Genomic DNA, 25681 nt, shown 5'->3' with positions numbered 1-25681 from the left:
TTGAAATAAGAGCTCTGAGACATGAATTCTTTCTAAAAAATCAAATTTCATTAAGATCCGGTCATCTATTCGTAAGATAAAAATACCCCAATTTTCACATTTTCCAAGAATTCCGGTTTCCCCCTCCAACTCCCCCCAACGTCACAGGATCTGGTCGAAATTTATAATAAGAACTTTAAAGCACAAGATCCTTCTAAATATAAAATTTCATTAAGATCTGGTCACCTTTTCGTAAGTTACAAATACCTTAATTTTCAAAATTACCCCCCCCCCCCTCCAATTCCACCAAAGAGAGCAGATCCGGTCCGGTTATGTCAGTCACGTATCTTAGACAGGTTTTTATTCTTCCCATCCAGTTTCATCCTGATCTCACCGCTTTAAGTATTTTCTAAGACTTCCGACCCCCCTCCCTATTACGCTTGATCCGGTTGAGATTTAAAATAAGAGATCTGAGTTACGAGGTCCTTCTAAATATGAAGTTTCATGAAGATCCGATCACTCCTTCGTAAGTTAAAAATACGTCATTTTTTCTTATTTTTCAGAATTAACCCTCCCCCCCTCCAATAGATCGGATCCGTTCCAATTATGTAAATCACGTATGTAAGACTTCTGCTTATTTTTCCCACCAAGTTTCATCCCTATCCCTACAATCTAAGCGTTTTCCATGATTTTAGGTTCCTCCACCCCAAACTTCCCCCAACGTCACCAGATTCAGTCAGGATTTAAAATAAGAGCTTTGAGACACGATATCCTTCTATAAGGTTTTTCGACTACGCTGAATAGAATGGCTATCTCAGAATTTTGATCCGGTGGGAGGGGGCCTAGGTGCCCTCCAATTTTTTTGGTCACTGAAAAAGGGCACTAGAACTTTTCATTTCCGTTAGAATGAGCCCTCTCGCAAGATTCTAGGACCACTGGGTCGATACAATCAATCTGCCTTCTGCCGAAAGATACAAAATTCCACATTTTTGTAGATAGGAGTTTGAAACTTCTACACTAGGGTTCTTTGATACGCTGAATCTGATGGTGTGATTTTCGTTAAGATGATCTATGACTTTTAGGGGGTGTTTTCCCCTATTTTCTAAAATAAGGCAAATTGTCGCAGGCTCGTAACTTTTGATGGGCAAGTCTAAACTTAATGAAACTTGTATATTTAAAATCAGCATGAGAATTTGATCCTTTTGATGTAACTATTGTTATAAAAATTCCGTTTTTTAGAGTTTTGTTTACTATTGAGCCAGGTCGCTCCTTACTACAGTTCGTTACCAAGAACTGTTTGATCAACAGGTTGTTAATGGTTGAATTTTTAAAGACGAAAAGTGTTATGAAATCTGATCATTTAGTTTTGCTTTTTTATTTTTAGGATCCACCGTGCTAACGCTGACTAAAATTTAATATTGACTAAAAACTTGTTAATTTTGATACTGCCAAAATAAATATTATAGGCTGGGCCGTATCCAGAATTTTTTTTTGGGAGGGGGTATAAAAGGATTCCTTTTCGGGGAGGGGAGTTACAAAAAAAACCGTCAAAAACGCATCAACAATTTGTTTATATTCATGTTTTGTTTTTTTGAGTCGGAAAAATACTTGTAGGAGGGGGTGGGGTCAAACCCCCTAACGCCCACCCCTAGATACAGCCTTGGTTTTAGAAAATCGCGACTTTCGGATATGAATTCACTTAAGATAGGAACAGAGGCAAAAAATGTTTTATTTTATGTCATTGGTACTTCAACCTTTATAGCGACTTGTCAATTTTTTAGTGTATAAGATCGGATCAATGTCGTTATCTTCGTTGAAGTTCTTGGGTCACTTCTTTGCGTTAATTCTCTTAATAGTATAAAAAGTGCATTAGACACATCGATGTCAGTATAACTTCCATCATATGATATTTTTTTCTAAATTTCAAAGCTTTATATATGTATTTCAATCATGCCTACACGCTAGGGTATTGGGATCCGAACACAGTCAAAGTATCTTCCTCTGGGAAAAGGGTAGTGAAAAAATAAATATAATTGAAATTGCAGTTTGTTGGAATATAATGATTGAAAGTTTACCCCGGATTAATTCGAAAGACAACGCTCTCTATAGTTGAATAGGTTATGCTCTGTTTCCTGATTTGGAACTTAACAATAACTAATGCATTTGTCATAACTTAAATACTCTTTTTTTCAGACGTTATGTATGAAGTTTAAATTTTGATCTATTTTTAAGTTTCCAAGAATTATTGGACATTCCTGTTTTTATTTCAGAAGCAACTATTTCGACCACTGTCATGAAAATTTACATTAGACATTAGATACTTAGTGGGTTCCTGTTTTTGTAGCAACTTATGGAATCCTGTTGGCAGGCTCGGATAAGGTTGTTTTAGAAGGGATGGGAGAGGGTGAATTCATTAGAGTAACAAACATTCGTGGAAAATTGTTAAGCAATCGAGAACATAAAATAATTCTGGGGAGAGTGTCATGATAGTCCCTTTTTGCCTATGACGCCTGGTTGTGGGAAAATACCATTTTGTTGAGGTTGGTATGACTTCACAAGACCCAAGACTCCAAAATAGTAACACAAATCACGTGACTCTTCACTCTAGTCAATTTATGGTTTCAACGTCTTTTGAATTTCAGCTGGCATGCATTACATGTTTCATATTTAATTTTGCAGATACCTAAAGCACATATGCCTTGCTTTTAAGATGAGAGTCGTGGGTTAGGTTACTCGTTATTTTACTTCCGTTTTGTGTTAATTTATTATTTTGTTTTCAGGCAGCTGCTACTCAAAGGTTAATAGAGGAACAAGGAGTTGAACGTCAAAGACGTGCGGACGACCTACGCCGAAGAGATACGGAGCGAAGGTCTTATCTCGAAACCAGGAAGTCTGTTGAACCAGACCGAGAGATGTTTCGAAGAGATGTAAGTCTTCTAGATTGCATAATTTGGTGGTTTTATTTTTATTGTTAAAGTCATCTGTAGCATTCCTTTTGGAGAAAGTTAACATATGCCATTAGGTACTCCCTATCGCTGTGTATGGTAATCACAATGCCATGACGTTCCTGTGCCTAACGTTCAACATTAAGTTAAAAATTACGCATTGACTTACGTTGTTTAGTTTATAGTACGGTAACCCTTTCTGCTATCTTGGTACAAAGTTTTTGGCATACGTTTTTTCATGATGTCAAATCATAGCTTTGCCATGTGGCAAACATAAGTTTTCAAGAGATGGGGCCAGCTAGTAATTTGCAGCCTGTCAGCCACCATTCAGGCATGTACACATTGGTAGGGTGGAGGGTTAAAGTCTTAAATTCTTCCCCTTTCAAAATGAGGATGATTGGAATGCACAACGACTTACTACTGCTTTACAATTACATATGATTCAGCATATGTTATTGTTGCATATGAATTGAGCGACAATATCCAAATCAAGTTTTTAATAATGCTTGTCAAAAATGGTACAAATGCTCCATTTTTAAACATACAGAGAAGCTTACGTTACTCAAGACTTCTGTCTCAGTTGGGAGAGAAGTCTATACAGAGGATGCCGGTGTTATTGTCATCTCAGTGAAGTTAAGATATCGACGTCGATGGCATTATACTGACTTATAAAATACAGATTTATAATTTTAACTAGCTCATTTCTGAACTTACGGAGGGGATAAGAATAGAGAAATTTCACGTAAGTGTGAGTGAAGCATGTCAAAACCAAAGTTTTACATTTTTTTCCTTTCGGGCATTTCAAAAATCAAAAGGGATATTCGCCCCTCCCCCTTCTCCAACCCTGTTCCAGATGGTGTTGGTATATATAAGTTTTAGGGATCATTAAGTACTGTTATATATTTTTGTAAAATATCCTTCACTAACTCAGTTTTCCTAATAAATAAATCTATTGAAGTGTCAATACATTTTGAAAAAGTGTGTATAAATATAAAACTAGAATTCTGAAGTATGGCAGTGTTGAACGAATAGGAAAATAAGTCGTAAGTTTTAATAGGGCATATCCTTGAAACGACAGTTATGATACTTTAGATTCCAGAGTTAATTTGTGGGGTTTTATTTTTGAACTGCTAAGTACTTACAACTGACAAAATTGAGTATGGATCTAGTTATGATATTCAAAAAGTACGAAAATAAAAATGCTTCATGTATAAGGCACGTTAGCAGCTAGTTTGACTATTAATTATAATTATGCAATGCACGTCACTAAAATGACTTCATGTTTAAAAAATCCCTTCAGTTCAATCAACAAAGACATTAATAGAGCCTCAATTCGATGAGGAGCTTCTCTTTTAGACCAATAATCCTTCTCAAGGGGCTATGTACTTGATAATTTTGTGACACCGCAGGTATTGAGTTAGAACTGGTGGTAAGCTATATACACTGTTTCAGTTGATTTGGTTGTACCTCCAGCTTCTGGCTAAAATGTTGGGCCCATTTACCTTAAGAACCTGAGCTGGAGACGTAAACAATTTCAGAGACCACACTGGCTAATCATGACAAAAAACCAAAACCATGAAGAAACGAAGAAAACGAGGACAATAAACAGCCAGTGAAAAAGTTGAAAAATTGTCCAAATATTTCGGTCAAGACCTCCGCTTGACCGTCCTCAGTGCAGAATAAAACTGATAAATTTTATATATATATATTATATATATATATATATATATATATATATATATATATATATATATATATATATATATTTAACAAACCTTAAAACAAAACACAAAACTAAAATATGATCAACGTTTCTTAGTAACAGTGAAAGGGCAACTGAATAAAAACAGAAGTCTAAATGGCATTTCACAATTTCATCTTACATAAATCACTCTTAAAGGCTAATCTCTTTCTGGATAGATTATTATATGAGATTTTATTTGATTGCACAACATAATTTTGTGGAGGTATGTGAAATGCTGGAGTCGATAGCCCTTTAGAACCTTTTTTGTTATTTTTTTTTCATTCCCACCTCCTCTCCTCTCAATTGCACCAATAAATCAAAAAAAATTTAAACATTACAAAAAAAAAATAAATTTCATCTACACTTTAATTCACTTCAAAATAGCAGCCGAAAATTAGTCTTCGCATTATTGTACAAATACCTCTGTACTACTCCCGCAGAGAGGACGTTCTCCCGTTACAGGAAGTCTCCGCTTACGGTGGCCACTTTTCAACATAAATTAACAGTCTTTTTTTAATTCCAATTTTACGAAGTGTCCATTGAAAAAACATTTGTTAAATTAACACAAAATTTAAGTATCATTTCAGCTTGTTTTTACATTACATAAAAAAACACATTTCTATATACAAATCAAATAAGCTGAATTAACGACTGCCCCAATTTTTAAATTTCATTCCCTTCTTTTTGTTTCTGTTTTCTCTTTCTGGATTTTTCGGCTGCTATTTTTTGAAAAAAAAATATTGAATATAATTTGCATTGACATAATTGGCAACGCTTTTCTTACTTATACACACACTCCCCCACTCAGAAACTCAAACTCTCTTTCTCGCTTCTTTTTTCCCACAGACATATTTACATTTACAATTCAGAATCACAAAAATATTTTCTCCACTACTCGCTTGAATTTAATAATACAACTTTCCTTTCAATTTGACTTAAAATGTTCCAAACTCACTACTTTTTCTTTTTCTTCTACTCCACACATAATGGCAAATGTTTCCAATAATATAACACAGAGAATTATTCTTTTTGAACTCTAACTCCATATTAATATCAAATTTCAAGAGCTTCTTCTTTTCTTTTTCACTTTGAACCTTAATTCCGTACCTTTTACTCAAATCAAAAACAAACTGAAAAATTTCGTTTATTTTCTTTACACTTGACAAACTCATGGTCTAAACCATCATCCACTATTTCGAAACAAAAGGAGCACCTTTGTCTACCGTTTCTTAAGAAACGTGAAATTCTATTTCGATATGGCAAATTCATATGTATCGCTTGAAATATAAGCCCTCTTACTTTTGGCTCCATGGGGAATGAATGCAGATTCCTGAATTCACTTTCAAAATTTACAAATGGTTCTTTTTCTTTTACGTCGTACCCACCATTTTCCTCTTCGGGAGTTAAGATTCTGGTAATCTCCATTTTTAATTCTTTGCTTTCTGCCATTAGGCACTCTTTTTGTTGCTGTTGCTTCAATATCTGGACTCAATCTTTTATGAAAGCTGGGGTATTTGTCTCCGAATTAGTTGGAGTAAGCTCATTTAGTATGGGAAGCAATCAATTCTTTGTCATTTCAAAGTGAACTTGGGATCCATTTAAAAATTCGAGTGTCATCCGGGTAAGCATATTTTGGCATATTTTTGGAAAATCCATAACAACAAGACCTCCCGATTTCTTTAAACGAAAGAGCATCTTCTTAAATCGGTTTTTCTAGCTTACCGTCCCACATGAAACGCCACATATAAGTTTCGAATTTTTTTGCTATAGGTTCTGGGAGGGGCATTACTGGGGCCTGATAGAGTATTCGTGTTACGCAATTCATGCTGACGAAAGTTGATCTCTGAAACAAGGTAAGATTTCTGCCGTTATCGTCACCACATAGAAGATGCTGAATCTCGAGCAGTTTCTTGCCCCATGCATTTTCCGAGTAATTCCCTCTGGCTGATAATTCTATTCTAAGTATCTTCACTGATGGACTGACTTCTAGCCAAGCCTCTTTTTTAAGTCCCTGATCCAGCTCGCATTTGGGTTTTTAGCTAAAGGGAGGATCTTGCTCTTTTTCCCATGAATCCTTACAAAAAAGTTTTTCTCATACCATTCTAGGCCTAGCGTTACTGTTTGAACGCCACTTACTCCATTGGCGAAGAAATTGGCCTTAACCATAAAGGCTTCTAACTTGAAAACTACAGTTGGCAGTACTCTGATACTCATTATTCTAGCTTCTATATACTATATTGGCGAGTCTACCTTTATCTCGAATAAAAAGGAAGAGCTTGGGTCTCCTTGTCGAAGAGATATTTTGTTGGGAAATTCTTCAGTGAGGTTGCCGTTAACTACCACTTTCGCTGGTTCATGACATTATAGATTCTTGTAAAATTCCAGAAATTCACTAAAAACGAATACTTATCCGTCATCAATTTCCAATGCAAATCCCGGACCACTAAATCAAAACTTCGACAAAATCAATCGCATATTAACACCCATTTGAGATCAGTTTCTGATTGCTTTTCTCTTCTATGGAGCAAGTCCCTTAAAATAACAAGAATATGCTGGACTTTCCGATCTTTATTCCCCTTTGTTGGGTCTCACCCAGGATCCCTCCTATCAGTTTTTTTTTAGCCTATTCATCAGGACTTTTGAACACAATCGGGTATCACAAGGGAGTAGAGAGCTGGGCCTCCAGTTTTCAACATTTTACATATCTCTTTTTTTTACACTAATGTGATAATCGCCAGAGTCGGTTTCCATGTCGCTCAGTTACGAATTATTTCGTTCATTGCTGCTAACAGAATTTCCAGAATTTCACTAAAAAAAACTTTTTGGAAACCACAACTTAAACCGTCTCCTCCTGGGGCCTTTCCTTCTTTAGGGTAGAACTCAACGCTTTCTTAAGCTCTAGTTCAGTTATGGTCTGACTCAACATTTCATTTTCATCGCTAGAAACATTTTTCTTTACTACGAAATCATCGAAAGTATTTGCCTCTCCTCCTTCTTTTCTTTTATACATCTCGAAGAAAAGTCCGTCAGCCGTCTTTTTTATTTCTTCATGATTTTTTGTTATCCTTCCGTCACGTGTTTTGATTTTTTGATTCTGCTTTCCTCTCGATTTCTTTTGGCTTTGTCACCATTCTTATTTGCTCACCTTCATACAGATTTTTTAAACGATTTTTACTGTTCAGTTTTCAAACTTTTTTTCTTCAGTTTCTTTCAACTGTCTTTTTATTTCATGGTATTCGAAAAACGGGTCTCCTGTCTTCTGGTCTATTTTGTCTTTCAGTTGTCTTATGATTTTTCTTAAAAAACGTTCGTGCGCTAACTGCTTTCTTTCCCTTTCCTTCTGTAGGTCTTTTTGAAATTTTTGATTTCCTGTTTAAAGCTGATTCACGTTGTGAGGTGGCTTTTTTTGTTGTCTTCTAGTAAGTAAATGTCTGATTTTTCTTCGTATTATTTCTTCGTTTCCTTTATCCTTGAGAGCATTTGGATGTAGTTTCCAGTACGGAGCCCCGACAAAGCTTCTTTTCATGTTTACATTACCCATCAGTGCTCGGACAGCACAATGTTTAGAGAAAAAAACATTCTCGTGCTGAACTTAGTTTAAAGTCTTTTCCATCTTCTTTGATATGTAAATCCTGTCAATTCTGCTTTCTCCTTGGTTTCCAATTCGGGTGAAAGAATTTTCATTCTTTTTCTCTTTTTTTTTTCTCCTAAATGATATGATTTTACCAAGCTTGTTTAGATCTTAACCCGTTTCTCGTGTACATTCTCTTCTCTGACTACGCAGTTCACCCATCAATATTTTATATCCTGTTACCGGAACGTATCTAGGCATGATGTTCTGAATTAAATCAGCTCTGACTTTGACATTGTTACTTCCCAAAGCCAAGTGTACGTTTACAACCGTGACGCTTCCAAAATGGAGGCTACATATGGTTCCATCTTCTTCAAATTTGAAGTTTTCCGGGTAGAATATCGCCGAACTAGAATATCTTTCTTTAAGAAAGATCCCATGTCGAAACATCCACTTGTTGAGAGAAACGAATAACCACTTTCTTTTATTCTAGACATGCTAGATGCATCGACCTCCTGGACCCGAGACTTTCAAATACTTTGTAAAAACTTCCTGTCTTTTTTTTTGCTTTAGGCTGCTTAGATTTAAGGTTCCGATTGTTAAATTCATTTTTTGGCCCTGATTAGGTTCTCTTATGAAACTTCATCTTATTTCATTCCTTTTCCTGTTTTTGATTTGGTCCCATTTTCTATTGCTTCTTTTTTTCTTTCCTTTACTTAGTCGTTTCCGTTGCTGCTTCCTTTAGATGCTTCACTGAGGGTTCTTTTTGTTGTTGGTATCTTCCTTGTTTCTGAATCCCTTCAGTGGGTTTTTGGAAGGTAGGTAGTCTCATGGTTCTCTTTTGGGTTTCCTCTGTTTTTTTTGGTGGATTCTTTTCATTTTGTTTCTTCTGGGCTCTTTTTGTGCTTAAAATAAGATCTACGGCCATTGACGGTGTCAATTCATTTATTCCTTCCAGGGCGCTGCTTGAGCCTGATTGCTCATTGGCGACAAGCCTAGGCGTTCCCCATGGACTGAGTGACTGCCCGCTAAACGGGTTTGGGCTTAGAACATTGGCCTTCCTCATTTTCTTGTCTGTTTCTGGGGCAATCTTTTGCTTCATGGATTTCATTATGGCATATGTAACAGGCCTTGGGTTGCTCTGGGTAAAAAATATTTATTTTTTCATCCCCATTGAAGGTGCTGATCAACATTGGTGTTTCAACATACATTGGTGCAGCAGTTCGACCAATGTAAACTTGTATAAACTCACCACCGCTGTGTAATTTTCTTCTAATATTTAGAACAGCTCTATAAACTGTAACGCACTTTGTGAACCGATACTAGTTTTTAATAGGCACTAAATAGAACCGATATCAAACAGTTCGTGGTAACGAACTGTAGTAAGGAGCGACCCGGCTCTATAGTAAACTAAACTCTAAAAAACGGAATTTTGATGCTAAAAGATACATCAAAAGAATCGAATTTTTATGCTGACTCTAAATATACAAGTTTCATCAAATTTAGTCTTTATCATCAAAAGTTACGAGCCTGAGAAAAATTTGCCTTATTTTGGAAAATAGGGGGAAACACCCCCTAAAAGTCATAGAATCTTAACGAAAATCACACCCTCACATTCGGCGTATCAGAGAACCCTATATAAAATTTCAAGCTCCTATCTACAAAAATGTGGAATTACGTATTTTTTGCCAAAAGACAAACCACGGGTGCGTTTTTTTTTTTTCTTTTCCCCAGGGGTCATGGTATCGACCAAGTGGTCCTAGACTGTCGCAAGAGGGCTCATTCTAACAGAAATGAAAAGTTCTAGTGCCCTTTTTAAGTGACCAAAAAAATTGGAGGGCACCTAGGCCCCCTCCTACGCTCATTTTTTCCCAAAGTCAATGGATCAAAATTTTGAGATAGCCATTTTGTTCCACATAGTCGAAAACCATAATAACTGTGTCTTTGGGAATGACTTACTCCCCCACAATCCCTGGGGGAGGGGCTGCAAGTTACAAACTTTGACCAGTGTTTACAAATAGTAATGGTTATTGGGAAGTGTACAGACGTTTTCAGTGGGATTTTTTTGGTTTCGGGGGTGGGGTTGAGTCATGCTAAAATACTTTAGCATGAAGAGCGAGGTATTTAGGTGGAGATAAATACCTCGCTCTTTATGCTAGAGTATTTTTAGTAATTTCAACTATTTATTCTACGGCCTTTCTGATTCAGGGGTCATTCTTAAAGAATTGGGACAAAACTTACGATTTAGTGTAAAGAGCTAGGTATTAACGAGGGTATAAACCTCCTCGTATACATAATAAAAATATAGGAATAAAAAAGTTTGTTACGTAAGTTAATTCTTAAGTTGCGTATATTTTTTGCTAATAAAAACGTTCGTTAAAAATTAAAAGCTCTAGTTGCCTTTTTAAGTAACCGAAAAATTGGAGGGCAACTAGGCCTCCTTCCCCACCCCTTATTTCTCAAAATCGTCTGATCAAAACTAACCGAAAGCCATTTAGCCAAAAAAAGAATTAATATACAAATTTCGTTTTAATAATTCATGTGCGGAGAGCCAAAATCAAACATGCATTAATTCAAAAACGTTCAGAAATTAAACAAAAAAGCTAGTTTTTTTTAACTGAAAGTAAGGAGCGACATTAAAACTTAAAACGAACAGAAATTACTCCGTTTATGAAATGGGTTGTCCCCTCTGCAATCCCTCGCTCTTTACGCTAACGTTTGACTCTTTATCACAACTCTACTTTTTCAAACAATTAAAAAAGCTTTAGCGTAAAGAGCGAGGCGTTGCAGAGGGGACAACCTATCTAATATACGGAGTAATTTCTGTTCGTTTTAAGTTTTAATGTCGCTCCTTACTTTCAGTTAAAAAAACTAGTTTTTTTTTATTATTTAATCAAGTCATAGATCGGGTAAAACAGGACGTGTTGTGTTCTGTTTGCAGTCTATGAAACATAAGTCAAATCCAAAAATGCGCTAGCAATCCGTAGGGGAAAATGCCTAATCTTTATAAGCTTTAATAGGTACACATTCATATGGTAGTTAATATGGAAAGTTTCTAATATTGTATTCACTTATAAACTGGCCTGACATTTCTCAGGAGCCTCCTTAACGCAGTCATATGGGCTACAGATCATTATGCAAGCTTCTGCTTGAAAAAATGAGAACAATATTGGATGTAAGTTTAAAATCAAAACTGTATATTTTCTTGGACTTCTCAGCGGAGCACCACCACCATATTGTCTCTACCCACCAAGAAAAAATCCTTGTTATGTGTCTGTCTGTGAAAAACAAACTTCGTAACTCATTGACCTGTTTGTTTGCCTTTAAAAATTTATCGCATCTTAATAAAAATTATCCCAAGTCTTTTCATTTATGGTTCTGCTGTGAATATGTAAACATAGGTCTGAAACTAGTGAAAATTTAGCTTAGCCTTAAAATATTTCTAAAGAAGGAGGTCGGTCCTTCGAACAATTTGTGGGGAGGGGTGTCTTACCCCCATTGATGTATATAGGTCAGAGGTATTTGGTATAATGGGCTGCAAGAAATTGGCTAATATTTTTTTTAAGGCAGGAGGAGGGCACCAAACGCTTGAAATGTATCCTCGACTACTGTTTTCGTTCCTCCCCCCTATTTGGAGGTACGCTTTAGGTCAATATTCAGCAGTGGAAGTCTAGGTACATATCAGAAAGTGTTCGATAAAATCATGAAATCTGGTATTCAACTCTCATTTTCTGTTACTACAAAACGAGCTATCCATTATATATGATATCTTCTGGTCTGCAATCAGGATGGATTATAAGCATGGACAGAACACAAAACTATCGTAGGCAGATGATCAATAACTGGATTTTGTCTTCATGTGTGAATCATTTCCTGTGCTTGAGTATCAATGACTTCAGTTAGAAATTCTTGCCAAATACTGTTTTATTCTAACTTGTTTTCATTCATCATGTATTTTTTATGCTCACTTCTTATACTTTATCTCAACAGGATAAAAAAGCTGTATCTCATTGCTGCAAAGGCTTTAAATTATTGAATAATTAATCTTGTGCTCAAATCTATTTAACTTATGCGCAATTGCGCCCACAGTCACATATGTTTTCAGGTTCTACGAAGTAGGGGGCGGCATTATTTATGGCACAAATAATTTTCTTTAACATTTCAACGCACAAGGACTTGTGCAAATTAGCATGTTCGGAAGTCTTCTCTTATTATTTTAATTCGCTTAACAGTATTGTTAATTTGGAGCCATTAGCTGAATCTCTTGTGTCATATGAAGTACAGAGGGGTTCGTGAAGTTCACTTTTTGTGACCCTGTTCTGTATTACATAGCTGTACTAGACACTTAAGGTCAGTAGTTTGTAAAAATCGATCAGCTGACTGACTGGGATCTTCGTATGTTTAGCCTATATATTCTGTCTGTGCATTAAATAAAAAAGAACTTGTTTTTTTCATTAAAAGTTAAAAAGCAATGTTAAAACTTTGAAATCAGGAACTAACGGATACGAAAATTCAAACCTAATGTTTGCGAAAACTCCCACGAATAAAATGGGGGCTACCGCCCTGTGTCAACCCCACCCCTATAATATTTGGGTGCTATATATGTAATGATAAGATATACTTTTTAGAACTGTGCCTTTTCATTCAAACCTCTAGGGCCAAAATTCAAATATAATTTAGGAAAACTAGAATGTGGTTGCTCGCAAAATTTAAATAACTTGATTGCATTCCGGTTTCTCCAGCCCTACGAAATAGTAAGACAGTCCTTAAGGACCAAAAGATCAAAAATGCGTACATCGTAAAGAAAAAGACATTCGCGCCGCTGTGAAGGCAGTCAGGAAAGCTGATTTGTCAATTTGTATTGGCATTATTTGATAAGTAATTAATAGTAGTTTTCAGCCCTTTTGTACGAGTGGATTCCCGATTTTTTTTTTCTTCCAGAAGACAAAATTATAAATTATAAATGTCCCAAAGGTGTGAAATACCCTCAACGTATGTTATTTTCAACTTAAAAATTTTGAAAAAGTGCCGTACAAAGGTTCTTATGGATCAGCGGGGGAAGTAGAAATTCAAAAAAAAAAAATTTAAAAAATAATAATTATATTCTGTCATTTAGCCCATGGATTCAGTATTAAATTGACATAGAAGGAAACTAGTGGAATGGCATAGTGAAAATTCCATTAAACAATGTTGTGTACATATTTTAGCTTTTTTCAATCAAAATAAACTTTTGCCAATATCTATGGTTAAATTTGTAATCCGAACCTTATCGCCTCATCTTACCGTTGCCAGAAGCCAGGTACAAGAGGCGGATATCGAAACTGGGGTGTGCTCAAGGACAAAGTAAAAATCTTACGGAGGAATAATTTAGGTTTTTGGATATTTCATTTTCAAAAAGTTCGTGGTAACGAACTGTAGCAAGGAGCGACCCGGCTCAATAGTAACCAAAACTCTAAAAAATTGAATTTGGATATCAATAGCTACATCAAAAGAACCGCATTTTAATGCTGATTTTAAATATATAAGTTTCATCAAGTTTAGTCATACCTATCAAAAGTTACGAGCCTGAGAAAATTTGCCTTATTTAGGAAAATAGGGGGAAACACCCCCTAAAAGTCGTTTCAAGCTCCTATCTACAAAAATGTGGAATTTTGTATTTTTTGCCAGAAGACAAATCACGGGTGCGTGTTTATTTTTTTTAATTTTTTTTTCTTTTCCCCAGGGGTCATCGTATCGATCAAGTGGTCCTAGAATGTCGCAAGAGGGCTCATTCTAACGGAAATGAAAAGTTCTAGTGTCCTTTTTAAGTGACCAAAAAAATTGGAGGGCATCTAGGCCCCCTCCCACGCTCATTTTTTTCCCAAAGTCAACGGATCAAAATTTTGAGATAGCCATTTTGTTCAGCATAGTCGAAAACCATAATAACTGTGTCTTTGGGAATGACTTACTCCCCCACAATCCCTGGGGGAGGGGCTGCAAGTTACAAACTTTGACCAGTGTTTACATATAGTAATGATTATTGGGAAGTGTACAGACGTTTTCAGGGGGATTTTATTTTGTTTGGGGGTGAGGCTGAGGAGAGGGGGCTATGTTGGAGGATCTTTCCTTGGAGGAATCTGTCATGGGGGAAGAAAAATTCAATGACAAGGGCGCAGGATTCTCTAGCATTACTATAAGAAAACAATGAAAAATAAACATGAAAACGTTATTTCAAATGAAAGGAAGAAGTAGCATTGAAACTTAAAACGAACAGAGATTATTACGCATATGAGGGGTTCTAAAAATACTTTAGCATAAAGAGCGAGGTATTTAAGAGGAGATAAATACCTTGCTCTTTATGCTAAAGTATTTTTAGTAATTTCAACTATTCATTCCTTTCTGATTCAGGGGTCATTCTTAAAGAATTGGGACAAAACTTACGATTTAGTGTAAAGAGCGAGATATTAACGAGGTTACAAACCCCCTCGTATACATAATAAAAATATAAGGTTATGAAACTTTGTTACGTAAGTTAATTCTTAAGTTACGTATATTTTTACTAATAAAAACTTTCGTTAAAAATTAAAAGTTCTAGTTGCCTTTTTAAGTAACCGAAAAATTGGAGGACAACTAGGCCTCCTTCTCCACCCCTTATTTCTCAAAATCGTCTGATCAAATCTAAGAGAAAGCCATTTAGCCAAAAAAAGAATTAATATACAAATTTCATTTTAATAATTTATGTGCGGAGAGCCAAAACCAAACATGCATTAATTCAAAAACGTTCAGAAATTAAATAAAAAAAAACTAATTTTTTTAGCTGAAAGTAAGGAGCGACATTAAAACTTAAAACGAACAAAAATTACTCCGTATATGAAATGAGTTGTCCCCTCCGCAATTCCTCGCTCTTTACGCTAAAGTTTGACTCTTTGCCACAATTCTACTTTTTAAAACAATTAAAAGCTTTAGCGTAAAGAGCGAGGGATTGCGGAGGGGACAACTCATTTCATATACGGAGTAATTTTTGTTCGTTTTAAGTTTTAATGTCGCTCCTTACTTTCAGCTAAAAAAAATTAGTTTTTTTTTTATTATTTAATCCAATAAATAGGATAATATAAGTAACTGTAACAGATCATTCAAAAAGTTTTGGTCCAGTCTTGCAATATTGTTCTGCAAACTCGTCCCCAATTTGCTTATGATCATAATATTTATAATCAGATAAAATGAGAATTGTTATAAGTTTTTGCAGAATATTAAAAAAAATTAAAAAAGTCACTTTGTTCGAATGGAATTAGTGCTTTCCCCTTCGGAAGAATGTAATTAATAGAAAAATAAACAAGTAACTCATTGAGGTCTCTCTTGACGAGTTTTCGTTGTAGTCTTAGCATAGGGGTATTTTGTGCCTCTAGTTCATTTTATTCAGAACAACCAGTTGTGACAGTAGGCTACCATAATAAGGTTATTCCTCAGTTGGCTCATTTCCAGAATCTTGGTTTGGAAATGAAACAACGTTGACAATGTACTTTTATGTCATTGTTTTTTTTTTACTACAGAATTCCGCAACTATTTCTAAGTTTTATTTTATTTCGTAAAGCCTGGTGATGCATTCAAGTCTAACCACTTGAATTTCAACACGTGTATCAATTAGATTCGAGCAAGTGATAATGTTCATTTGAATTGACAGGTTATTGTGAGGAAGGTTCTGTAGTTTTCATGTTTGATTAATGAATTTTGACAGAAAAATTATGTACTATCTGACGAGAGTGTACACGACTTGTCCATTCCAACCTTACCTTTTGGTCTGTTTTGTACTTTCTCTGCATACAATAGAGATATGCATCATTATATTGCTTCAGACATATACTCTGGTTTTTAATTTTTGTTGTTTTTTGGAGGAGGGGAACCCAAAAAGTAATTGTCTAATCATGTGTAAATAAAAGAAAATGTTGGAAAACCCCTTAAACGTGGAGGTTTTTCTTCCTTTTTTGGGGTGGGGGAGACCCAACGACCCTGATTTGAAAGTACCTGTAGTGTTTAGCCCTTTCATTTATGCAGGAAATGTCCTTTTAGCTTTGACGAACATGGTGGTCCTTTGACTAGCTTCTGCAGTATGCCTACTCTGATTTTTTATACCATTTATCTGCTAAACCATTCCGTATACACTGACACCCGTATCTCCTTGGGCCTGTTCTCTGCGCCAGAAGACTCACAACATATCACTGAATATGTTTATGGAAAAAAAAAAGTGAACATGTCACTTTTGGTCAATAATTGAGCCTGCAATTATCTTGATGACAGAAGGCAGCGCAAGTGACGTTAGGAGTTATTCTCGTCATGCAGACACTACGATTTCGACTTGTCCCACGTCAAATGATAGCAGGCACCGAAGTAAAATTTAAAGATACTGTTGCTGTTTATTCAGTAGCCGAACAGTGGTTCAGTAAGAACATTCTTCGGCCAAAAGTCTGGAGTGGTTGAATAAGAAAAACAGCTCCTTAGAGTTGATATACTTTTACACAAAAAAATCGTGATTAAATTAATTTATAACCAAGAGTGAACCAGTTCACGGATGACCAGATGTTTTTTGTCGTCTTTTACCCCAAAATCTGGAATATTCAGTTATTTATACGATTATCAAACTTATTGGCCCTGATCTCAATTATACACTGATATATTTAATTCTTCTTCCCACGGGCACGGCTGACAATCTTGCATTGGTTGAAGACAAAGGTCGAAGTAGTCCTGAATCCGAATATAGTTCAATCCAAAAGAACACCAGTTAAGTGTTGTTGAGCTACTATTCTGTTATCTAGCGTTTGCAGCCATGATTGCAAAAAAAAGGTACTTGTCTGTTAAACGGAACGCACTCAAGAAGTGAAGTTGGGCTGATCCTAATGAAATCATACCAAAACATGATGATAATATAATACTTAGAAACGAAATTATGGGAACTACGACAAAGAATTGTGGAAAGCATGCCGTGCAGAACTCATTATATTAAATATCTAACCTACCTAACCCCTAACCACCTCCGTATGTTAAATATTTTAAAAAATTATGCATACATTGTAGTTTTCTCTCTCAAAATAAGCATATCCTAACCGATCCAGGAATGGAAACTAGTTTCTGTTAGATCTTACAGAGCTTAAATCTTGAGTGCCTTCTGTTTAACAGACAAGTACCCAAAAAAGAACAAATTCAAACCGTTCAAGCTATTGAACAATAAACTAAATATCGAAGCAAGCAATACAAATACAAATTTTACGACGATAGATAAATTCAAAGACAACACTGCCTTCCCATGACGATTAATAAAAAGTTCAAATAGGGAAATCCTTTTAATAGGCAGTAAGAAATTTCACAAAAAATATACTAGATATTTCGGTCACATATGGAGTGGCCGAAATGTCTAGTATATTTTTTTGTGAAATTTGTCACTGTCTATTAAAAGGCTTTCCCTATCTGAACTTTTTATTTGTCGTAATACGACGATAAGAATACAAATCGAAGCTTCAAGAACGGATCCTGGACAACAATAGATGCTCTAAAGAATCCGCTTTTATTCTGAGTCAAAATTGTTTGTATTCATTATGTTTAAAGTCTTCCAGCATAAGCTACTAGGGTGAAATAGCGATTATGTCAAGCATGTTCACAAAAAAAAAAAAAAAAAAAAAAAAATTCTAAGACTGATTCAAAATATATAAAATTTACTAAGTTTCAAGTTCATGTCAAAATCTCTCAGTATGAAACAGTGGAAGTTGATGATTTTGATGAATTTTCTTAGGAGCAACCGTAGCTTAGCCAACCAGTAGTCGTCCAAAATTGGGTGGGGGATGGCTCAGAGAAATCTCAAATTCCCTGTTTAGGCTGTAAAACAGACCATGCCATAGGAATGTGTCGATTTCTGCCATATTTTTTTAATGCAAACATTAATGTTCGCTCAAGTGGGGCCAAAATCACGTCGTGTAAGCATTATGAGATGGACAATCGGTTCAGATCCATTGAAAAGCTTTTTATATTACCTCCCAGTTCCTGAAGCCACGCTGCCACGTGGAGGCGTATTCGTCCCAAAACATGTATACAGCCCATAAAAAATGAACAGTTGTTGAATAGTGTTCATACGCTTGTGGTTCTGCTTCTGCAGTACTGAAATATTACACTTAGGACCTCTGGACCCTTTGGGATTTTTTTTTGGATTGCAGAGTTTTTAGTATTAAATAAATAAAAGAACTTAACTGAAAAACTATTGATGGTCAGGTCAGTTGATCTTTTATTTGGCTTTGCCTGGTGAGGTCGTCGATTAGATTTTACTCGTTTGCTCCCCCGTACAGAAGTGGAAAAGGTGGTGTGTTTTGCTCCGGAATCAAATTTTTTAGGAAGATTTTCTTCAGTCTAGGATTAACCACCTGTTTTGGCCCTTCAGACACCCTCCTCCCTTGTTCGCTCTTGATACTTTTCTTTGAACATTTATCATTTTGAAGTATTAATATGGAAAAGTTTAACTTCAGTGTAAATAGCGGGCTGTAGTACCTAAAAGAAATACATGGGTATCTTAGTAGGATACAATAGGTAAAAGTAGTATAAGTCAAAATCAGTGATCTTGTTAGTTTTAGTGATCTTTACCTTGAGCTTTTTTCAACCAGTGCTGTCAGGTATGTCATCCTTTTCTGGCGAAACATTTTCGCTTAGCAAACATTTCACTTTTGGAGTTTACTTAGGTTTATCACATGAAGCAGTGGGTGCTATATTTAATAATGCCTTCTGTTGTCCTTCTGACCGGTTAATTTTCAGTGACACTTCTTTTTGACATCTCAAGCATAGTGTATTTACCGACAGGTATTTGAATATATTGTCTGTTAATTCTATACCAATAAGGGCCTATTGGACGAACCGATGCTAGTTTTTAATAGGCACTAAATAGAACCGATATCAAACAGTTCGTGGTAACGAACTGTAGTAAGGAGCTTGGTCACTATGGTCACTATTACAGTCATCAGTACCAGTATAACGCAGTTGCACTGATAGAAGGAAATACCTTGCGCCAAGGCATTATTGCAGAAGTAAAATCAGCTAATTACTTTGCAATTCATGTCGACGGGACAAAATGCGTTCCTAGAAAAGAACAATTAGTGATCTTACTCAGGTATATATCAAATGGAAAAGTAGTGGAGCGACCAATCGACTGCTACAAACTATACGAAAGCTTATCCACTTCGATTTGTGAAATATTAGAAAAGCTTGATGTAGATCTGATGCGGTTTATTGCCCAATGTTATGATTGCGCATCATTTATGAGTGGTGAATTTAACGGAGTTCAAGCATAGTTTAGGGAGAAGGTGCCTCATGCAGTTTATGTACACTGTCACGCCCGCAGATTAAACGTGGCTTTCTTTGAGCGCCTAAAAAAATCAGAGAACTTTCGGAATTTTTTCCACTGGGGCAAAGACTTAACGTTTTATATCATGCAGCAATACTCGACACGAGCTATTTGTGGAATCCCAGCGTATTAGCGGGCAAAATATCTTGGAGCTTGAGAGGACCGTCCAGAATTGCTGGTTTTACGCAGTCTGATAGTTCCGCTGGTTCTTGCCGCAGGCTGATAGTTCCAGTGGCGAGGCACCGTGTGAGGCAAAAGGACTAGTGGACAAAGTCAACTCTGCCTCTTTTGTCTTAACTTTGTACATAATAGAAAAAGTATTTATCAGTAAATTGTTTATCAGAGCAACTTCAATCCGAAAGTTTGTTCATTTATAAGGCACTTGCATTGATTTCTGGGACATGAGATACTCCAAAAGCTGAAAAATGATAACGAATGGGACAACTTAAGCAAAAACATATCCGAATTCTTGGCTTTACACAATATCTAGGAATCGAAATTTTCCACTATCTAGAACCACTGCTCGAAGCAAGTTAAGTCAAGCCATTTCGATTCGTCTGAAAGACTTTCTTTCAAACTCAGCAACCGGTAAACGTAATACCAGTCAGCCAGTTCATTCAGACTACGGTAAACTTCTGTACTTCGAGGTAATAGACCGTTTCAAGAGCGAGATGAACCAACGTTTCATGCAAAATATGCCTCTAGTCGACGCTTTATCTGCCTTTGACCCCTCAAATTCCAATTTCAAGTTCCAATTTTGACCATGTCGTAGAATCCCAGCTTTCTCTTGCAGAGCTGCATCTGTCCAAAAGTGATATTTCAAAAATGGATCTTCTTCGAGCTATCGAAATCTTATCCGACCTCCCAGTTGCCTATTCTGCAGTGCTAAAACTGATGAATCTTAGTTGCTACTTTGCCTGTGACCACTGCCAGAAATAAACGGTTCTTCTCAGCATAAGGGCGTGTGAAGGACTACTCGCGATCGACGAAGGGAAACGACAAACTTAGTAATCTCATGGTAATGGCCGTTGAAAAAGGAGGGATAAAGAAAATTGGATTTGATAGATTAGTCGACGATTTTGCCAAGCAGCGAAGTCGCCTCTACCCCCTGTTTTAGGTATGTTTGCTCAATATTTTTTTTTGGCATCTTCATAAAAAAAATCCTTGCCCCCCACCTACGTTTTCGTGAATTGGCGCCACTGCCTGAGGTAAAAATCAATGTCCAACTTAGTGGACAGTTGTTACGGTTTAGGTTGTATAGATGTAAACCGTCAAAATTTCGTTTGCAGAGGGGCGGATCGAACGTTTTCCTGGGAAAAGATATTCAAAGGTATGCTTTAAGCCCAAATTTTGAGTTTTCCATATTTAAAAGATATATTTTGCTTTTTTAAACAAGTGCTGGTTTTTATTTTGACACCCTTAATGTTCAGGGGTATTTCACCCACTCATTATGTTTTCGCTCTAGATCGTGTTACAAATTGGATCCAACTATGAAGACACAGTACCTGTTGCCGTGTTTGATAATATTCGAAGATTTGCTTTGAACCCAATTTTTATTTTATTTTAATACTTAAAATATTTTTTCTGCTAAAAAAATTGTTGTAGATATTTCGATACCCTTAAAGGGCAGGACTTTGTAAAGTTTATATAGGATGTTTTGATAATAAATAATTCGCAACCAGCTTCAACGAATTGCCCTATAGCAATTGTTGTTTATATTTGCAAAAACCGAAAACTTGACCCTACGATACCAACGATCGAAATTATTCTAGTGACCTCTTCAATTTTACATTTTGTCCTGTTTCTTTGACGCAACTTTTTTCAAGTATGCTGATGTCTAGTGACGATGGTGATACAAAAAGAAGAAGAAAATGACATAGAAATAGCCGTTTAAATTATTTTATATAATAAGTTTAAATGCCATTATTTATTTTTTAATCATAACGCATGTAAGCCGTATTTGATTTATTAAGAAGGAAATATATATTATTTTTCCTGAAATTAAACGTTTTCTTTTACATTTTATTAAGGTAGTATTCGTTCAGTGCCGGAAGTGAGTTAGAGTTAATATGCCTCCGAAAACTTCCTTCCAAACGTGCTTTATGTTATATTAGAGATCTACCTTAAGAATGGTCTATCTTAGAAACCTTTGTTTTTAGAGTTAAAATTCGGTATTGTTTAATGACTTACAGTGGTTATTATTACTTTTATTCTTAGTTTTGTAAAGCTTTCAGTGACTGTGCATGCATAAGTAAACAGAGAAAAAATTAGCTTCCATTCGCCAGCATGGTTGACCGTCCCCCTCTTTGGGATCCATAGTGAAAAATGAAGTCTACCCATAGTTACTGGAAATTATAAAATATGTTTTAAAAACAAAATCTGTCAATTGAGGAAGAAAGGCTATTTGAGCCCGATTCGGGATAACAAATTTATCGGCATTTCTGAAAATAACCTAAAACCCCACGAAAATTGTGTCGGATCGAAATGAAACCAGTACCATTGGAATCATCAGAGTCAAAAACTCTACTCAGAAGAATTGCAGTCCGACATCTTGAGTAACAATGAAAATCACTTTTTCGCATGGGAAGCAGTGATGTCTCTTTTTTCTGTTGCCACTTGTGTGGTACTGAAGCATCATAGAGAGATGTTGAAGGGTTCATTTGAAAGAAAATTACTAAATCTAGTTCCTATTATAATTAATATTTTCTTTTTCACATTTCTTTTTTAACTTCTTTCTTTACATTTCTAATAAACTTTAGAATGATTTAGTAAAGCTTGGCTATGCATCAATATAGGGAATTATTTTTTTTTTCATTTACTGATGACTGCACAATCTCTAAAGCTCCATAGTTATTTCTGAAATCTTGAAAACAAGTACCCTGACTCGTTAAACCAGAACTCGAAAACCGACTTGAAAACCAGACTGGTAAAGCCAGCGCAAGTCAAGATACCGAATTTTCTTCCTTTGATGGAGGAAAACTAAATGGGTCGATAATAGCACTACCTATATAGAATTTCTCTGGGTTTATCCATAAGGTCGTATTCGTTTGTACTTACAATCTTTGCTGCACGTTATTGGTATCAATCGCTCGAGTTCTGTCTAAGATAAAGCTGCGTAAAAAAAAAAAAAAAAAAAACTTGTAATATCTAATGCAGAAAGTAAGGCATAAAAAATTTGATTCCACTGCAGAACTGAGAATTCTAACGTACTTTAGAATCAGAATTCATTATTGTACTTTTTTTCCAGTTAAATGAGTCTGGGAAAAGCCGGAAACACCCATCGTTTTCATTAACGAAATAATTTAGTTTCTGGATGTGATTCAGCTGGATATGATTCAGGCTAATGAGCTTACGTCATGTTTGCCTCATCGCCATGAACCTTGGGGACACTGTCCAGTGTTCAGGATGGACTGTTGTGACCTAGAAAGATTTGCGGAATTAATACGTGATTTATATTTTCAGGAACGAGAGCTGAGGCATGAAGTGAAAAGGAAGCATGAACAGGGATCAATAGCGCTAGCTTTTAACAGCATATCGCCTCAGAAGTTTGATGAAGGAGATTCCGGCTTGACTAGAAGGTAAGGTTTTTTTGTAGTAATTTCAAGGACGGATCCTGTTAGTGTTCGGGGCAGGATAGGCTTATACTGCTTTCCCCCCCCCCCCCGGTCAACAAACTCGTTATAGCTTTCATTATGATTATTTTACTCCTCTAAACAATGTTTTCATTTTATATTTATTTAAATGTTTATTTATGATACAGTATATATAGAATTTTAATTATATGCAATGAGTTTTACCCTGCAGATTAAAACTTAACTTTCCGTGCTTTTCTCGAATCAAATGTCTTTATAATGTCTTCATATGAAAGCTTCAAAGCCACATCATATTCTGCGCGGATTATACTAAAGTTTGTCTACCGCTGACTGATCGTCGTCTTTCTAAGATAGTTTTTAATTAACCTTAATTTGTTCAAGCTTCTTTCATTAGAAACAACTGATACAGACATAGTTGATGGATCTTCAAGCCAAATTTTGAACGTTTTATAGCTGGACATTAAGGTCCGAGCTTTGATTTATCAGACAAAAAAGTGCCTTACAAGCCGATGCTCAGGGCATGCTGCCCCTCCCCCTACCCACCCCCTAGATCCGTCCCTGTAATTTGTATTATTTCTGGAATTTTAGTTATCCGTATATGAATGGAAAAAATGTTTGAAGATATCTTGTAAAAGGTTTTTCATCTATAGAAATCACATTTATCCTTTTTTATTGTATTTATGAGTATTATTTCACTACGTCCTCTCTTCCGCTGCGTTCAACTACTGTGTAAATCGGGGGTTTGATAATATCATATCTTCCCATCCAGGAGTCTAGATTGGACAGAACTTTTCACTCGCCATTTTGATTATGCTAGTAAAGTCGGAATCCTGTCTGGAGCCCAATCAATGGTTGACGTTGTGGTGGCATGATGAAATCATATATCCTTGGCCTCAAAGTCAGCCCACTTACGGCAAGTCTCATTGTCATAAACTACTTAGATCCTTTTTTCGGTAGCTGTAAGTGTAGTAGAACTGGACAAGTTGACAGTTTCATTTACCTGGGATCCCATATATGTAGTGATGGATCTTCAGACATTGATGTCAAGAAAAGACTACAAAAACACGCAAATAGCTTTTTTTTGCTGGTCCAGAATATTGTCCTTTATGGATCTGGAACATGGCCCATGGTGAAGCTGTACGGAAATGTATTGAAGGTGCTGGAGCATTGTTGTCTGAAAAAAAAAAATCTCGACCACAAATCTAATATAGAGGTACGCCAGATGTGTGGCGTCAGAAGGGACGTTGCTTCTATAATCGAACAATACAAAATGCAATTTTTCAGCTTTCGGAAGAGACGTCAAGGAAGACAAAATGAGTACTTGTGGAAAACGGTCGAGTCAGATCTTGAGCCTATTGAGAGGATCGATCACAGAGAGTTAACCTGGTTGATCCCATTTGTGGACCATCTGGTAGCAACTTGTTCCACATGAACAAAAAAAATTATCAGGAGATCCTTGATGCTGATTGAGGAAACGCCTACCCCCCCCCCCAAAAGGACAAAAAGGCAGTGAAATTCAGTACTGAAAATGAAAAACACTTTTTGCCGTCAAACTGACAATGATTGATTTTTGAAAGCTAATTGACGTGAATCCATTTTAAAATTGTCATTAAGAATATTTCCCGTACAAGAAAACGTTTACAGTTGTGGATTTTGTTTTCAATAAACGATTGATGCTTAAAAGTCAATGGCAACAGAGCAACTTTTTTACTTGATGGACTTGGTCAAATTTGCCTCTGTGCTTTCAAGTTTACCTAGAAATGAAATATTAGTGTGTTTCCCGCATAAAATATATATATATATATATATATATATATATATATATATATATATATATATATATATATATATATATATATATATATATATTCGTTTATTTAGGAGAGGGGGTGTCAATAAAGAAGAAGGGGAAACTGACTGAGAATTGTAGCAAAGTGTCACCAATAACTGAAAATTCATGAGATTTTCCCCCTGACACGCAAACACGCCCTTCCCTGCACATTTTTCTGCTCCAAGAAGCAAGGATACATGGTTCAAAAAAGGCCGCTCTTCGCTATATTAGCCATATGCATAGCCTACCTTATCTTCATAGATAATTTTCAACTATATCATTATAGTCAAAACTGTATATGGAGGTTGCTAATCGAAAATACCTCGTATCATTGGTAATCAAAATCTGGTGCCCGAAAAAAAAAATCCATTTTCCATCTTGGCATCGTCAGAGATAAGTCTCATTGAAATTATTTAGACTTGGGCTGCATCAACATACCATAAAGTTTCAAATTCAGAATAAGTGTCTTCGCAGAAAGACACTCCTATCAGCTGTAAATAACTTTGTGCCAATGAAAATATGCCGTTCCCTTTTACTGAGTCATCCCTTTTTTTTTCTTTGTTGAAAATCACCCATAAAAACAAAAAGAGAAGATGAATTTAAATTAGAAAAATAAGAAAGTTGAATAACTGAGCTTTTTTTGTTAAATCTTCTTCGTTATTCCA

General features: G+C 35.9%; 1 protein-coding gene across 8 annotated transcripts in view; it reads left to right on the top strand.

Moving 5' to 3' along the window:
- LOC136027069 (ensconsin-like) overlaps positions 1-25681 on the top strand; it is a 171168-nt gene that overhangs the window by 73110 nt on the left and 72377 nt on the right. For all 8 annotated transcript variants that reach the window (XM_065704006.1, XM_065704005.1, XM_065704004.1 and 5 more), the window contains exons 3-4: positions 2760-2906; positions 23055-23170. In XM_065704006.1, the coding sequence (XP_065560078.1) occupies positions 2760-2906; positions 23055-23170 (263 nt within the window). The remainder of the gene's footprint in view (positions 1-2759; positions 2907-23054; positions 23171-25681) is intronic.

This window comes from Artemia franciscana, chromosome 5, assembly GCF_032884065.1.
Source record: "Artemia franciscana chromosome 5, ASM3288406v1, whole genome shotgun sequence".
NCBI classification, from domain to species: domain Eukaryota; kingdom Metazoa; phylum Arthropoda; class Branchiopoda; order Anostraca; family Artemiidae; genus Artemia; species Artemia franciscana.
The sequence above is the reverse complement of the archived record's forward strand: the minus strand, read 5'-3'. Positions and strand labels throughout refer to the sequence as shown.